We start from the raw sequence: 15042 nt of genomic DNA on the forward strand, positions 1-15042 counted from the left end.
AATTGAGTGAAACCGGCATGAGATCAGTTTCCAGATCGGCTTCAGTAAACAGAAACAGGCATCTGTATGGAGACCAATCTGAAGTCGTACCGATCTGAGTTCATACCGGTCTCATATATAATCAGGGCCTTATAGTTTATAGCAATTTAGTGGCAGTCGCGCGTTGCTGAAAGCCGCACAAATATGTCCCGGCTCAAGAGCTACAGAAAAAGAAAATCTCCTGCAGTCGGATTCTTACTACCCGATTCCTCTTTCAAACGTAAAATTAGGAAATTTCACGTGGTAGGTCGCGTAAAAGAAACAGCAAAAAATGTACCAAAAAGCGTTTTATATACAGGGGCAAAGTTATTGTTTTGGTTTGTAAATCTACTGCTTTCTTGACGTTCTCGTTGCATCTTAAACTCTCTAATCGGTCTGTGTTTTGAGCGACGGGGTCGTAAAAGCATCGTCATAAATTAATTGAAATCCTCAGAAATTGAAATCTGCGGGAAATATTGCTCATTCAAAAAGTGAAACGTGTTAATAAGACGTGATTTGATTTCAGCTGTTGGTCGTGTTGTTTGTGTAATATTTATTTAATGACTACAATTATAATTTAAGGTAGTCTGTTTGTTACAGTTTTTTTTTGTTTTCACTTTCCAGTTTAAGTTAACGTTTGTCCTTTTCTATTAAGCAGTAAAAAAAATGCTTAAAAAGGGAACGAAAAGGAAAGAAAACCACAATTATTATAATTGTCACTAGCATCGGTGAGCTCAGTTCCTAAAAGAAATTAAATTAAACTTTCTACCATTGTGGTGTTGAACTTCCTCTTTTAACTGCTGTGCGCAATTTTTATCTTTACTGTAAACAAAAATTGTTTAACAACTTAATGAAAAGTTCTTCCTCTCCTCTTGAGAAGAAAAGCTAGCATTTATAAGAGACGATACAACCTGCGGTGTAAATTAATTTACTTCCTATCGATATTCAAAACATAATAAGCGATTTAAGAAGTGTGAAGCCCTGTTTTTCAGTTTCATAAAGATAGCAACGTTCAATTTTATTGAAACTTTTTGAAATCAGTAGACGGAAAACTCTGTTGAATTCATTGTTTTTCAGATAAGGAATCATGAAATTTGTTTATTCGTTTGATAGCTTATTTCACCGATTTAACTCTACTCAGAGACAAATTTTCATTGTTCCTGAGAATTTTCTGTCTTTTGTTAGTCATTAATTATAGGAAACACTCCATACGGTGATAAACTATAACATCGTATCCTTATTACGGACCAAAGATGAATCTCACTGCAGCATCTCTACGCCATTAAATGGTGTTCGCTAATTGTCCTTTTGGACACTACTTTACACAATAAAAAAAACTGAGTTTGAATTGGTATTCGCCTCGATCGAATCATTTTGTGCCCAAGTTTTTTATTATTACGCTAACGGACATGTGCAATTTAACAAGGGCATGTGTAATATACAATTTCCTTTGAAGTATTTCATAAACCAGCATGCCTACAGTTTAATTACATTAAATTCATGACAAGCCAGAGGCCAGATTTTAGGACCTCGACGCCTTTGAAAGACGCGTTCTTCGGATGTTTGTGGCGGATTAAGATCGCCTTTAGGTGCGAATCTTTTGTTTTGAACTCCGAAGGATATTCTCGCCTGAAGACTATGATACGTGTGTTGTAGCTGTCAACATTGTGTTTTTTAATTAAATTCTGTCATCGTATGACAAAACCCGAACCACGCTAAATTGAAATCCTTGTACAACAACCGTACAAATATCAGTTTGCCTGAATGAGTGGCCAAGTCCTCACTTTATTGTTTTGCGTATTCAATTCTTCAATCTCGCGGCAAACGTTGGCGTAGGTAACTCGTCCTATAATTCAAACAAATGCGGACACATACATTTACGTGACACAGCCGAAACTATCGGCTAACTGGGAAAAAGCCTCTTAGTTTTCTCTTGATTATAAGGCGGCTAGGAATGCGTTCGATTGACCTTATTCCGGATGAATAATAAGCGGAAGAGCTGTTAAATTTCTCTTTTTAAGAAATTTGGGAGGCCAATTCTGCAAACTATCGCTCACACATGAGAATTTAAGAGCGGTCTTGTACTCCAGTAACTCCTAAAACCTTTTTTGGGGGGGGATTTCTTGTCATCGTTGTATGTATTCCTATTCCGGAATAGGGTCAATCGAACGGACCCTAAAACTATATTTTATTTTACTACAACAAGCGAAGGAATCCGGACTATTAAATTATGCCGAATTTGAATAACCATACGTCAGAAAATCGTAGTTTCGCATTAATGAGAGAAATCAAACAAAAGAAGGCGGCTAAGGTTTTTTAACGTATTGTTATTAAATTTCGGCGCCATTTATGCAATCGTTTTTTACAGTGCGAAATTCGCAATTATTGGTCAAAATTCTTTACAAATTGTTTACACTGACAAATTCAACTTCTATTAATCTCAATGAAGTTTTTAAGTGGTCCATGTGAAAACGATTCAAGTGTAGAAATGCTAAATCTAAACTAGTCTAAATTTCCGTGAGTGCACATTAATTTTCCTTGACCGGTCATTTCGCTACACTGCAGTTAAGTCGATTCGCTACGTTTTAAAATTGACATATTCTGTAATATTTGAATTCAATTTACTCCTCATGCAAACACTGTGAAACGAATAAACAGCTAAGATATTTTTCACCCGAACTCACTTTAAGAACGAAAAATAATCACATTTCATACTTAACGGTGTAGCGAAACGACTTTGCAGCGAAACGACCCGACACCGTTCAAAGAGAGTGTTAAATTGTGATGTGTTCCAAAATTTCTTCGAGTTTCGGGCGTTTTCCCGGATTAGATGAGAGACACCTTTTGGCAGTACTCTTCACCGGGGCACCCAACGGATCGTTTTGGTAAATTATCTGTTCGGAAGGTCCTTAATCCCCTATAATTTTCTTAAGGGAATTTTCACCTCGAACGTTCGTGATACGGGAAATTTAAGTCCTAGTGTTTTCGGATAGATAAAAATGTCGTTTTGGATACCGAAAAAAGGTCAGCTAAGATTTTCGGAAAGGAAATAAGACCTAAGGTTTTCGGGAAAGAAACAAAAATGCGCTAGGAATTTCGAAAAGACTCAAGTTCCCCTAGAATGACTAAAGAGATAAAAATATTATAGGGTGGCCTGAAATGAACCTACAGAGCTTTAAAGGCACTCCAGATAGCCAGAAATTGCGTTTCAAAGGATCTGAGAGAAAACTACCGTTGGGTGCCCCTGTCTTCAAGGCAGGGTTGTCAAATTTCCCATCTTGTAAAACTTTCACGGCTAGCACTCCAAAAGAATATACGTCGCTAGCGGTCGACTGCCTGTCTCCTCGGTGAATTTCAGGCGCTGCGTGTGTATACTTCTTCGCTGCATCCTTTATGTTGACTTTCGGCTTCATCAGCTTCGCCTTAGCAATTTATCTGCTTTTGCCAAAGTCAATAACGAAGGCTTTATGGCTGGCACCGTCCAAAACGACATTGTTCCCTTTTAGGTCGTTGTGCAGGTATCCTCTTTTGTGCATAAACAACAACACTTCACAAATCTGCCTTAGAATTTCTGTGCACTCGCTAACATCCGCAATAACGCCTGTTGCTGCAGCCTTCAAGAGGGTAACACTGCTGCCCTCAACCGCCTATATAAAGAATGGATAAGGTAAACCTGGTGCAAATATTGTACATGTTTGAAAGGTTGGATAACACAGAACTCCCTGTTAGATTAAAGGCTGTACTTAGTCTGGTCTCTTTCCGTTAAAAAAACCAAAGGAAATACCTTCACTAGGGACCAAAGCCTCAGGGAACATGTTCTTGGGGCAGTTGAGACACTCAAGCTTCACCACCACGTCAAGGTGACAGCCCTAGGCGAAAAAAAACTAAAACAAAAAGGCTATCGTCACCTCAGGGTTTGGGCGCACCGCCTGTAAACCCTGAGGAAGGGGATAGCCTGACAAATTGGCGTAGGTTTATGCTACATTTTATAAAAACAAAAGTCAACTGGAAAATACTAATTTTGGATATTGACTAAACAACAAAAAACAAAAAGACTCTCGTCACCTCAGCGTTTGGTCGCGCCGCCTGTAAACCCTGAAGGAGAGGATAGCCTGACAAATTGGCCTAGGTTTATGCAACATTTTATAAAAACAAAAGTCAACTGAAAAAGACTAATTTGGATTATGACTAAACAACAAAACACAAAAAGGCTATTGTCACCTAAGGGTATGGGCGCGCCGCCTGTAAACCCTGAAGGAGAGGATAGCCTGACAAATTGACCTAGGATTAATGCTTCATTGCATGAAAATAAAAGTCAACTGGAAAATACTAATTTTGGATATTCACTAAACAACAAAAAACAAAAAGGCTATCGTCACCTCAGGGTTTGGGCGCGCCGCCTGTAAACCCTGAAGGAGAGGATAGCCTGACAAATTGGCCTAGGTTTTTGCTACATTTTATAAAAACAAAAGTCAACTGAAAAAGACTAATTTGGATATTGACTAAACAACAAAAAACAAAAAGGCTATCGTCACCTCAGGGTATGGGCGCGCCGCCTGTAAACCCAGAAGGAGAGGATAGCCTGACAAATTGGCCTAGAATTAATGCTTCATTGTATGAAAATAAAAGTCAACTGGAAAATACTAATTTTGGATATTGACTAAACAACAAAAAACAAAAAGACTCTCGTCACCTCAGGGTTTGGGCGCGCCGCCTGTAAACCCTGAAGGAGAGGATAGCCTGACAAATTGGCCTAGGTTTATGCTACATTTTATAAAAACAAAAGTCAACTGAAAAAGACTAATTTGGATTATGACTAAACAACAAAAAACAAAAAGGCTATTGTCACCTCAGGGTATGGGCGCGCCGCCTGTAAACCCCGAAGGAGAGGATAGCCTGACAAATTGGCCTAGGATTAATGCTTCATTGTATGAAACTAAAAGTCAACTGGAAAATACTAATTTTGGATATTCACTAAACAACAAAAAACAAAAAGGTTATCTTCACCTCAGGGTATGGGCGCGCCGCCTGTAAGCCCAGAAGGAGAGGATAGCCTGACAAATTGGCCTAGAATTAATGCTTCATTGTATGAAAATAAAAGTCAACTGGAAAATACTAATTTTGGATATTGACTAAACAACAAAAAACAAAAAGACTCTCGTCACCTCAGGGTTTGGGCGCGCCGCCTGTAAACCCTGAAGGAGAGGATAGCCTGACAAATTGGCCTAGGTTTTTGCTACATTTTATAAAAAACAAAAGTCAACTGAAAAAGACTAATTTGGATATTGACTAAACAACAAAAAACAAAAAGGCTATCGTCACCTCAGGGTATGGGCGCGCCGCCTGTAAACCCAGAAGGAGAGGATAGCCTGACAAATTGGCCTAGAATTAATGCTTCATTGTATGAAAATAAAAGTCAACTGGAAAATACTAATTTTGGATATTGACTAAACAACAAAAAACAAAAAGGCTATCGTCACCTCAGGGTTTGGGCGCGCCGCCTGTAAACCCTGAAGGAGAGGATAGCCTGACAAATTGGCCTAGGATTAATGCTTCATTGTATGAAAATAAAAGTCAACTGGAAAATACTAATTTTGGATATTGACTAAACAACAAAAAACAAAAAGACTCTCGTCACCTCAGGGTTTGGGCGCGCCGCCTGTAAACCCTGAAGGAGAGGATAGCCTGACAAATTGGCCTAGGTTTTTGCTACATTTTATACAAAAACAAAAGTCAACTGAAAAAGACTAATTTGGATTATGACTAAACAACAAAAAACAAAAAGGCTATCGTCACCTCAGGGTATGGGCGCGCCGCCTGTAAACCCAGAAGGAGAGGATAGCCTGACAAATTGGCCTAGGATTGATGCTTCATGGTATGAAAATAAAAGTCAACTGGAAAATACTAATTTTGGATATTGACTAAACAACAAAAAACAAAAAGACTCTCGTCACCTCAGGGTTTGGGCGCGCCGCCTGTAAACCCTGAAGGAGAGGATAGCCTGACAAATTGGCCTAGGTTTTTGCTACATTTTATACAAAAACAAAAGTCAACTGAAAAAGACTAATTTGGATTATGACTAAACAACAAAAAACAAAAAGGCTATCGTCACCTCAGGGTATGGGCGCGCCGCCTGTAAACCCAGAAGGAGAGGATAGCCTGACAAATTGGCCTAGGATTAATGCTTCATTGAATGAAAATAAAAGTCAACTGGAAAATACTAATTTTGGATATTCACTAAACAACAAAAAACAAAAAGGCTATCGTCACCTCAGGGTATGGGCGCGCCGCCTGTAAACCCAGAAGGAGAGGATAGCCTGACAAATTGGCCTAGGATTAATGCTTCATTGAATGAAAATAAAAGTCAACTGGAAAATACTAATTTTGGATATTCACTAAACAACAAAAAACAAAAAGGCTATCGTCACCTCAGGGTATGGGCGCGCCGCCTGTAAACCCTGAAGGAGAGGATAGCCTGACAAATTGGCCTAGGTTTATGCTACATTTTATAAAAACAAAAGTCAACTGAAAAAGACTAATTTGGATTATGACTAAACAACAAAAAACAAAAAGGCTATTGTCACCTCAGGGTATGGGCGCGCCGCCTGTAAACCCAGAAGGAGAGGATAGCCTGACAAATTGGCCTAGGATTAATGCTTCATTGTATGAAAATAAAAGTCAACTGGAAAATACTAATTTTGGATATTCACTAAACAACAAAAAACAAAAAGGCTATCGTCACCTCAGGGTTTGGGCGCGCCGCCTGTAAACCCTGAAGGAGAGGATAGCCTGACAAATTGACCTAGGATTAATACTTCATTGTATGAAAATAAAGGTCAACTGAAAAATACTAATTTTGGATAATGACTTAACAACAAAAAACTAAAAGACTCTCGTCACCTCAGGGTTTGGGCGCGCCGCCTGTAAACCCTGAAGGAGAGGATAGCCTGACAAATTGGCTTAGGTTTATGCAACATTTTATAAAAACAAAAGTCAACTGAAAAAGACTAATTTGGATAATGACTAAACAACAAAAAACAAAACGGCTATCGTCACCTCAGGGTTTGGACGCGCCGCCTGTAAACCCTGAAGGAGAGGATAGCCTGACAAATTGGTCTAGGTTTATGTACATTTTATAGAAATGCATTGAAACAAATGTGCATATGGTTTTAGGCGCTACTGAACAAACGTAAATCTATCTTTTTGATTTAACGCTCGGATGGGCTTGTTGGAGACAGTATAAATGATAAAAACAAATACTGCAAATTAAACAAAAACTATTCAAAATTCCAAAAGGTAGAAAGCTGGCCAGTTGGCCATTTACATAACACAGTCAAGGAGTAGAACTTGAAACAAATCCAGATAGTGGTTGGATGGAATATACGAAATTCCAGATTTCAAATCCAACACTTTACAAGTACATGGCCTTCCTGATGCAACATTTTCATTACTTTGCAACTAACAACTACCATAATGCAAACAATGTTAAAACACATACCTTTTAAGTTAAATAATCTACATACCCTTATGGTATTGCATATAAAGCAGAACTCAACATCAATGCCTTGCTTGCCAAGTTTAAAATTGTCATCATCGTCCTTCACAAGCAGCAGATAGAATGCCTTTAAGTCCAGTATAACTGCAAAAAACAATATTATTAATATAGCAATCTTAAGTAAATTGTTATTAATGAATTATTGCTGTTCTTTATTTAGTTTCACTCATCAAACATTGTAGACTGTTAATAATAATCAGCAGTAAAAAAGTTAAAGTCTCTATCAGGCGAAGTGGTGAAGTGGTAAACACCAAGCTGATCTAGATTTCTGTACCATGAAACCGCAAGGGGTATTTCTACTATTCCCGCACCCCCCTCTATGAGGTTCTACTCCTTCGCAGGGTTCCCCCAGGATAAAAATTGCCAATACCAGAGCTAGAGCTCAAACCCATAAAGTTTGATATAGCAGTCCAGCTAAGTATCCGACCACAGTGTCTCCCAATTTAAATTATAACCAGACACATAAGCATGCAGATATAGTTAAGAAAAAAATAACAACAATTTTTGACGAATTTCAATCTCCTACCTTTAAAAGTCACAGTGTAGGTTTGTCCATCCACAAGAATTCCACTCAGTTTTTCAGTGTGTCCTTTTGCCTGTTCACATTTGTAATTAGCTTTTTCAAGCTTTTCCTTAAGATGGAAACACATTTTGTTCATATTAGGAAAGCTTGCCCACAGACCTTCATTATATTATAAAATAGTAGTCTTAAGTGTCCTTGGGAGGACTTCTAAGGACAGTGGCTACAGTAATGTCAGCTACAATCATGGATTTTGTGAGTTTCCTAGTAATGTTTAGCATTTAATTGTGATAATAAGATATTACAGTTTATTTATTTAGTGATAAGTATAAAATAATCTACTAGTGTTCTATCACCAATGCCATTCTCTGATTGGCTACGCTACTTGCTATCTATTCTGTTATAGATAGTGAGTAGTGGTTTTCAACAAAATGGCGGCCTCTTCGTCGCGTTTTCGAAGTGTCTGTGACGAGGATATAATTAATTTACTTGTTTAGTTTTGAACAACTAGCAGATTTATACTAAAACAATTAGATTATTTGCTCTAATTTCTATGCATGTTAGCTGATTGGGGCTGCATTCTCAACAAGAGCAACTTGAAAGCCAGGAATATCTTGACACAGACTAATTCCTTCCTTGCTGCTTTGGGAATTTGTCAATTACATGTTTCCACTTAGAAAACAAGAACTAGCTAGCATGCATTTATAGCAGTATTATATATACAGTCAAACCTCCCTTTGCGACCATCTCTCTTAAGTGACCACCTCTCATTAGCGACCACTTTTTCAAAATACCAAAGTTTTCGAGTCAAATCACTATAGATGGAACCTCTCGTAGGCGACCACCTCTTGTAAGCGACCACCTCCCTTAAGCGACCACTTTTAGAGATGATTGTTTAAAATTTTCAATTGTTTTTAACCTCCCGTAGGCGACCACTTGACACACAATCTGCTGTTTCTCTCACGGGCGGAAATTGACTATAACATATTGGCCCACATCATTACAGCAGATATGCCGTATTAAAATCTCACAGCCGGAGCTAGTCTCCCGACATTGAAACAAATGATAACATATATGTGCACTATAGTGTACACTGAAATAAACTTTAATCAGGTTGAATCCCTTATAGGAAAGAAACTCCCTTATCTTGTAAATAGCATGCATGTACATGCACGACCGGTGATGACTCTCTCAACCTTGTATTATCCAACAGAAAAATTGTGGCGATAAATAACGTCAACTGGATTATGTAACAAACAAACACCAAAGTTGTTGATGTGTTACGCTTGAAATGTAACATTGCAAACATGCCGTTTACTGTTTGCTCCTAAATCAGGCAGTCTAAGTAAAATTTTTACTTTGGGTTTCGATAAGCACTGGAAAAAGGGTTAAGTGTCCGCAATTACCATACGTAAATTACCGGAAATTTAGACCCCCCCCCCCCCCCTGTGGTCTGACCTCTGGTAAGCGACCACCTCCCGTAAGCAACCACATATCCTTGAGATTATGGGTCAGGTCGCTTACGGGAGGTTCAACTGTACTAGTAATAGTAATAACAGATTAAAAAGTGCCGTTGACATGCCAATTTGATAGACCATATGTCTCACCTGAAAATGAGGCCAGATTCTTGCATCAAAGGAGGTAAATTTGTGTGAAAGAGAAACAAAATGGCTCTCTTTGTTCCGCATGCATTTGCACAGGCAGCCAAATGTAAACACAAAGCTAGAATTGGGGTCACCCATTGTCGACCGTGATAAAATAAAAATTAATTGTACTATAGATTATTTCCTCCACTCAAGCAAAATCCAAATAAGTTACAGAATAGCTTTGGAAAAGGAAATAAACTTTTGTTGTTGTTGTTTACAATGACTGATAAATTAATTAACCTGATAAACCAATACAAATTGAATAAGAAAAAAAAAAACAATAGTTTTAAAAAATTAAAGGATAAGCGACTTACCCCACTTTTCCCAAGTTTGGTTCTATTCATGAAGATACTCAAAGTTGAAGAATTACTAGAGATGCAAGGAGTAGAGCATTTTGGCGGGCTTTCATCGGCTTTTGGCGGGCTTTCCAGAGAGCAATTCGAGAGATCTACAGAGGAAGGTTCAGGCTTGAAATCAACTGGGGCCAGATCATCCATAGCATTGATGCATCTTTCGTTACTTCTCAGAATAGAGTCAAGAATAGAACTCTGAAATTCGCGATCGTAGGCTCGAGACAACAAGTCTGCTCTGTTTAGTGCCCTTCTCAAATGTTGGACGAACTCAGATTTAAAAAATTCTCCTTTGCCAGGGTTTTTTTCGGCGTAGATTTCCAACGAGTACAGCGAAAGTAGTACCAGCATACAGGGTTTCGGCAGCTTTGGCTCCCCTTGTTAAACCACGACAAAGGTACAGGCCCGCCATTTTCGTCCTGAAGGTCAACAATGTTTACGCGGCAAACTTCCTCGGGAAACATGTCAAATATAAAATTACTGCAGAATTTTCTCGGAGGAGCCACGCAAAACTCGTCGTTTAAGGCGAACCAAATTCTCTGCGGATCCAAGGAGGGCGAGAAAATTCGATGAATCATCCTTCGAACAGAGGGTGAGATCGACGGTACAATCCACGAGAGCCACGAAGAACGAATCACTTTTAGCGCGCTTCCCGAATTCATATTTACCACGAGGAAGGATTAACCAAATATAGTCTGACCCCATGAAGTGTTTTGCTATAAATTAACTCGAGATATCTGCTAAGATTCACCAGTTGTACATTTCTACATTGACAGAAGCGGTTTTCCCCTGTCCAAAAGGCGTCCGAAAGAATGTGTGAACTTAATTATGCAAATAACCCTTGCCCGTAACTGGAGACAAAACTGCGGTCGTTTCCGTGGTAACAAAAGCCCCCGGCGCGTGCATTAAAAATGAGCCTCTGGCTTAACATGAATCATGAATTGTATAGTTTTCCTATAAAGTGCTCAATATTTAGTTAAGACACGAGGGGGTACAAATTAGAAATTAGTGGGAGAAAATAGCCGAAGGATACTTACCTATACAAATGGATAAAATCGACGCCATTTGCTTTTTAACTCGATCCGTAGCTAAGCAAAAACCTTCGTTATTCCAATGAAAAAATTGTAATCGGTTGCTTTTACTCACAAAAATGCAGCCCTATAGAAACGTCACAACAAACCAGTTTTTGTCCGTTTATTGGAACTGTCAACAGTGTTCACGTGAAACTTGTCTCTCTCGCGATCAAGGAGCAGGCTCATCGATGACTCCGAGACCTTCGTTCACCATTGAATCTCTGTTAAGCCGAAAAGACGAACAAAAGCTTGACATTGAGCAATGCAAGGTTGCCAGCTTGACAGCCGCTAGTCCCAGCTCTGTTGGGCCGGGGCAATTTACAAACGTGGGCACCGGCTCAGAGCTTATTCAAGATCACAGTTCGAGGAGTTATCTGTCTGCTTCCCCTTTTCGGTGCCCCCCAAGTTTCTGTTTGGAACAGGCATCATTGTTTGGCAGAGGAAATGTTCAAGCAAGCGGTGAGTTGATTTGACGAAATTCTTCGTCGAAAACTGTTTATTTTTATAATCTCCCTTGAGTAACAAACTGGAAAGGGGATAGCTCGTGAGGTTGGCTTGATAAACTCTCCATTTCACTAGAGAAGTAGGAAGGAACCGCATGTTGGCAGTTTGCTAGAATTAACTGACTAATCACACGATAGCGAGCCCGTATACAGACTTAAACTATTGACTATATTATACGTATCTCTCTATGAAATAAGGCCGCTAAAAAATGACAAAACTGTCCAGAATTAATCTATGATAAATAACCTTTCTCTGCCTACTGTATTTAACAAAGGTTGTTCAAAATGCGAAACAAAGTATTTGGTCTGAATCGTTGAGTACTAATATATTACCTTTCTATTCTTTCTGGAAAACTGGTAACTGTAATTATGAATTATTTCTTTCTTAAGTAAAGAAAAGAGTTTGGTATTTTTTTTTTCTGCCGGGATGATTTTTTTATTAAATAAGAAAAAAATTACATCCAAAAGGTTTTGTAACTAGCTCTCGTGAGCGATTTGAGTAGGCCGGTTCGTGTAATAATAAACAACTGAAGAACAGAAGAACATTATACTTTTTGGAAACTGTTTTACTGATTTAACTAGTTGCAGACTGTGCCAGGAACAAAATCTAGTCGCTACAGTTTAAAGGCTGTGATAATAAACAATTATCCCAAGAGCGTGCGTTGGATATGAGATGGTAGATAGCCAATTAATGATGGGCGTACCAGGTTGGCTATAATCACTCACATCCAACAAGCTCAAGCCAGGGGAAAAATTATTTTATTAAAAACCGACCAAGATGCATTCCTGAATTATGCTGATTTCATTTTACTAGAACAACTTGAAGACCATTTCTTGGGCAGGGTATAATGGTTGCTATTCCACGGCCAATGAGCCAATCAAAACTCTGGAATTGCATTACCCATATATGATTCAGTTTTCAGTGAATAACTGGTAGTATCCCCCCTTGGGAGTCCATAAATAACAATTCTGAGGGATTAAATCAAATTGCTTCTCTCTCGTGTACGCAGGAAATTTCCTAGCCCCCGTTGACGAAACAGACTGGTCTAACGAGAAACCAAAACGCATGCGCACCATCTTTACAGTGGAACAGCTTGAGCGACTGGAACGAGAGTTCACGCGTCAGCAGTACATGGTTGGAGGGCAGCGGTTTTATCTTTCTAAGGAGCTTGGATTGACTGAAACTCAGGTCAAAGTTTGGTTTCAAAACCGGCGCATAAAATGGCGGAAACAACTGATTGAACAACAGAGGACCAAAGTCAGACACCATAGTGAGCCGAAAACCGGTGTACAACTGGAACAGGCAAGTCCACCGGAGTCCAACATCGACGGGTAAAATAGCACTGCTTCAAGGCGATGACCGCAAAAGCAGATTTACATTGATGGCTAGCTTATGTGCTGGCTTCTTTAGACATTACAGCTAGGAAACCTAATAAAACGACTTTAATTTAGCATAATTTGACGATACTGGTATTTAATCACCATTAGAAGTACACAACAAAAACTTCTTGTATAAGATAAAGGCTGTACGAGTTTATGCCGTAACCGTCTGTTGCAGTCACTAGTAGACCTATTAACGATTTCTGATACCATGTTGGTTGGGAGGCGAACACGGCTAGAATGGAATTTTGGTTGACTTTGAACACTGAACTCCACTCAAAAATAATGGCAATTCAAACATTTAAAATTATTTTTAAATAGTTGACTTACAGTACATCTGATTCATCTGACAGAAAATCGACGTCACGACGTTTGCAAACTTGCATTCTGAAATCTTCTCCTGTCGCTTAGACTGATTACGCGGAAATCTGCATCAGTTTTGGTTTCGCGGGTTCTAAAATTCTTTAGGACAAATATAGTTAAAAAACATGTACATATTTCTTCGTTAAATTTGCGGCAGTGCCTGTTCTGATGGAGTTAAGAGGTTCATAATCTCGTACCCCGATCTCAGAAGTCGGTTCGGGAATGTCGAAATGAGTCGACTAATCTACATTCTCTGAAAATTTAACGGTGTTTAATCCGCAATAAATATGTAAATTTTGAAAATGTAGCAAATTTTCACTTCACACTGAAACTGCTAAAATATGGCGTTTGACATACTGGAAATAGTCTGCGTGATTGCTATAAGATACAATAGGTTGATTTAGCAACAGAACGGGAACGTCAGTTGACAACGGTGCGCGCATCAAGAATGCCCATATATAGTCGAAATATCGCGTCTAGACTATTCCGCGCGCTCTCGCGTTCTCAAATGACGTTCCCGTTCTATTGCTAAATCAGCCTGTTATAACAACTTAGACCAGACCTGACGTGATGAGCACCAACCTCGTTCCGAAGGTTTTTCCCTTGTAAATGGGGAGGGGAGGACCAATCTACAAGGGAAAAACCCTGGAAACGAGGTTGGATGAGTATTAAAGAATAGAAAGCCACGGAAAGCAGCATTGGGCAGCTGTTTCTCCCTTCTTAGTGTTCGTCAGCAAGGCGTAGCTCACACTGTAGCAGTGAGACTCACTGACGATCTATCCCATCAAGAGACTATGAGGTAAGAGAGCGAATCATCATACATGCCCCTCCTGCTATGAAAATTTTTTCAATCTATTTTTGTTTGCGTTGCTATTTTAATGTCGACATCTTATTGGTCAGTTAGAGTGACGTCATTTAATTTTAAACTCAATGGCGGATTATAATCTCCCAAAATTATAGCATGGCGCGAACTAAAAAAAGATTGAAAATAATTATCATGGGGCACAGGGATTCGCTCTCTTACCTCATAGTCTCTTGATCCCATGTATGCCGTCGCGAGGAAAGAGCTAAGAGGCCCAGCAAGGTTGAGCGCGCGGAGATTGGTTTCCTGTCACGTCATAAATTACGCGTCGCAAGCAGCCAGACTAAAATGATCAGTCGATCTGATCTCAATTGATTCTTGCTAGTTTAAAGTATTAAATGGTAATGTGTGACGTAAAAGATAACCTATATCCTCTCTTAGCTCTTTTCTTCAATGACTAGCAGCATATATGAAGGAAAGCCGGGAGGTAAAGTGTCAGTGAGTCTAATTGTGCGAGCTACGCCGTGCTTACGAGCCCTCCAGAAAGGCGAAACCACGGCGGCAGTGCCTTAGGACATGTTGACTTTTATATTGGAGATGATTTGGATATTTTCGCGAAAATCCACTGTCTGAGCCGAATTCAATTCGAATTTGGAAAAGATGGCGGCTGTACATATTACCCTGCGAACCTAGCACAGTCAATAGGCACATAGACTAGAGAGCCGTATTTTATTGCGAAATTCGCCCCAGTTTAGCCAACGAAGCAAGCGTTTCCGTGGAGTTTTCTTAGCCTGTGAACAGACTAAGTGGGGCTTAAGGCGAAAAGAAAAAT

At 39.3% G+C, this 15042-nt stretch overlaps 3 protein-coding genes across 4 annotated transcripts in view; 1 reads left to right on the top strand and 2 right to left on the bottom strand.

The window, feature by feature from the left end:
• LOC146464690 (uncharacterized) overlaps nucleotides 1–15042 on the bottom strand; it is a 156547-nt gene that overhangs the window by 77600 nt on the left and 63905 nt on the right. The gene's annotated exons all lie outside the window — the stretch shown is intronic.
• LOC146464699 (uncharacterized) lies at nucleotides 1521–11016 on the bottom strand. Of its 2 annotated transcripts, none has more exons than XM_085129287.1 (5): nucleotides 10054–11016; nucleotides 8100–8205; nucleotides 7542–7657; nucleotides 3803–3902; nucleotides 1521–3665 (listed from the first exon to the last, which is right to left on the bottom strand). In XM_085129287.1, the coding sequence occupies exons 1-4, from the start codon at nucleotides 10438–10440 to the stop codon at nucleotides 3888–3890; spliced, it is 624 nt and encodes a 207-aa protein (XP_084985413.1). In that variant the 5' UTR covers nucleotides 10441–11016; the 3' UTR covers nucleotides 1521–3665; nucleotides 3803–3887. The 2 variants fall into 2 exon arrangements, with proteins under 2 accessions (XP_084985413.1, XP_084985414.1); XM_085129288.1 differs by lacking the exon at nucleotides 10054–11016 and adding an exon at nucleotides 9701–10040.
• On the top strand, nucleotides 11240–13625 carry LOC146464700 (homeobox protein not2-like). The gene is made up of 2 exons (XM_085129426.1): nucleotides 11240–11621; nucleotides 12676–13625. Exons 1-2 carry the CDS (start codon nucleotides 11240–11242, stop codon nucleotides 12999–13001), a joined length of 708 nt encoding a protein of 235 aa, XP_084985552.1. The 3' UTR covers nucleotides 13002–13625.

The sequence above is a fragment of the Pavona decussata genome, unplaced genomic scaffold, assembly GCF_977016875.1.
Source record: "Pavona decussata unplaced genomic scaffold, jaPavDecu1.1 SCAFFOLD_161, whole genome shotgun sequence".
Classification (NCBI taxonomy): Eukaryota; Metazoa; Cnidaria; class Anthozoa; order Scleractinia; family Agariciidae; genus Pavona; species Pavona decussata.

Coding starts and splice junctions, on each gene's coding strand:
- LOC146464700 (XM_085129426.1), top strand. CDS start 11,240: ATGCAGCCCTATAGAAACGTCACAACAAACCAGTTTTTGTCCGTTTAT. Junction 11,622..12,675: donor AGGAAATGTTCAAGCAAGCG/GTGAGTTGATTT, acceptor TCGTGTACGCAG/GAAATTTCCTAGCCCCCGTT.
- LOC146464699 (XM_085129287.1), bottom strand. CDS start 10,440: ATGCTGGTACTACTTTCGCTGTACTCGTTGGAAATCTACGCCGAAAAA. Junction 8,206..10,053: donor CCAAACTTGGGAAAAGTGGG/GTAAGTCGCTTA, acceptor TTCCATCTTAAG/GAAAAGCTTGAAAAAGCTAA. Junction 7,658..8,099: donor CTACACTGTGACTTTTAAAG/GTAGGAGATTGA, acceptor TGTTTTTTGCAG/TTATACTGGACTTAAAGGCA.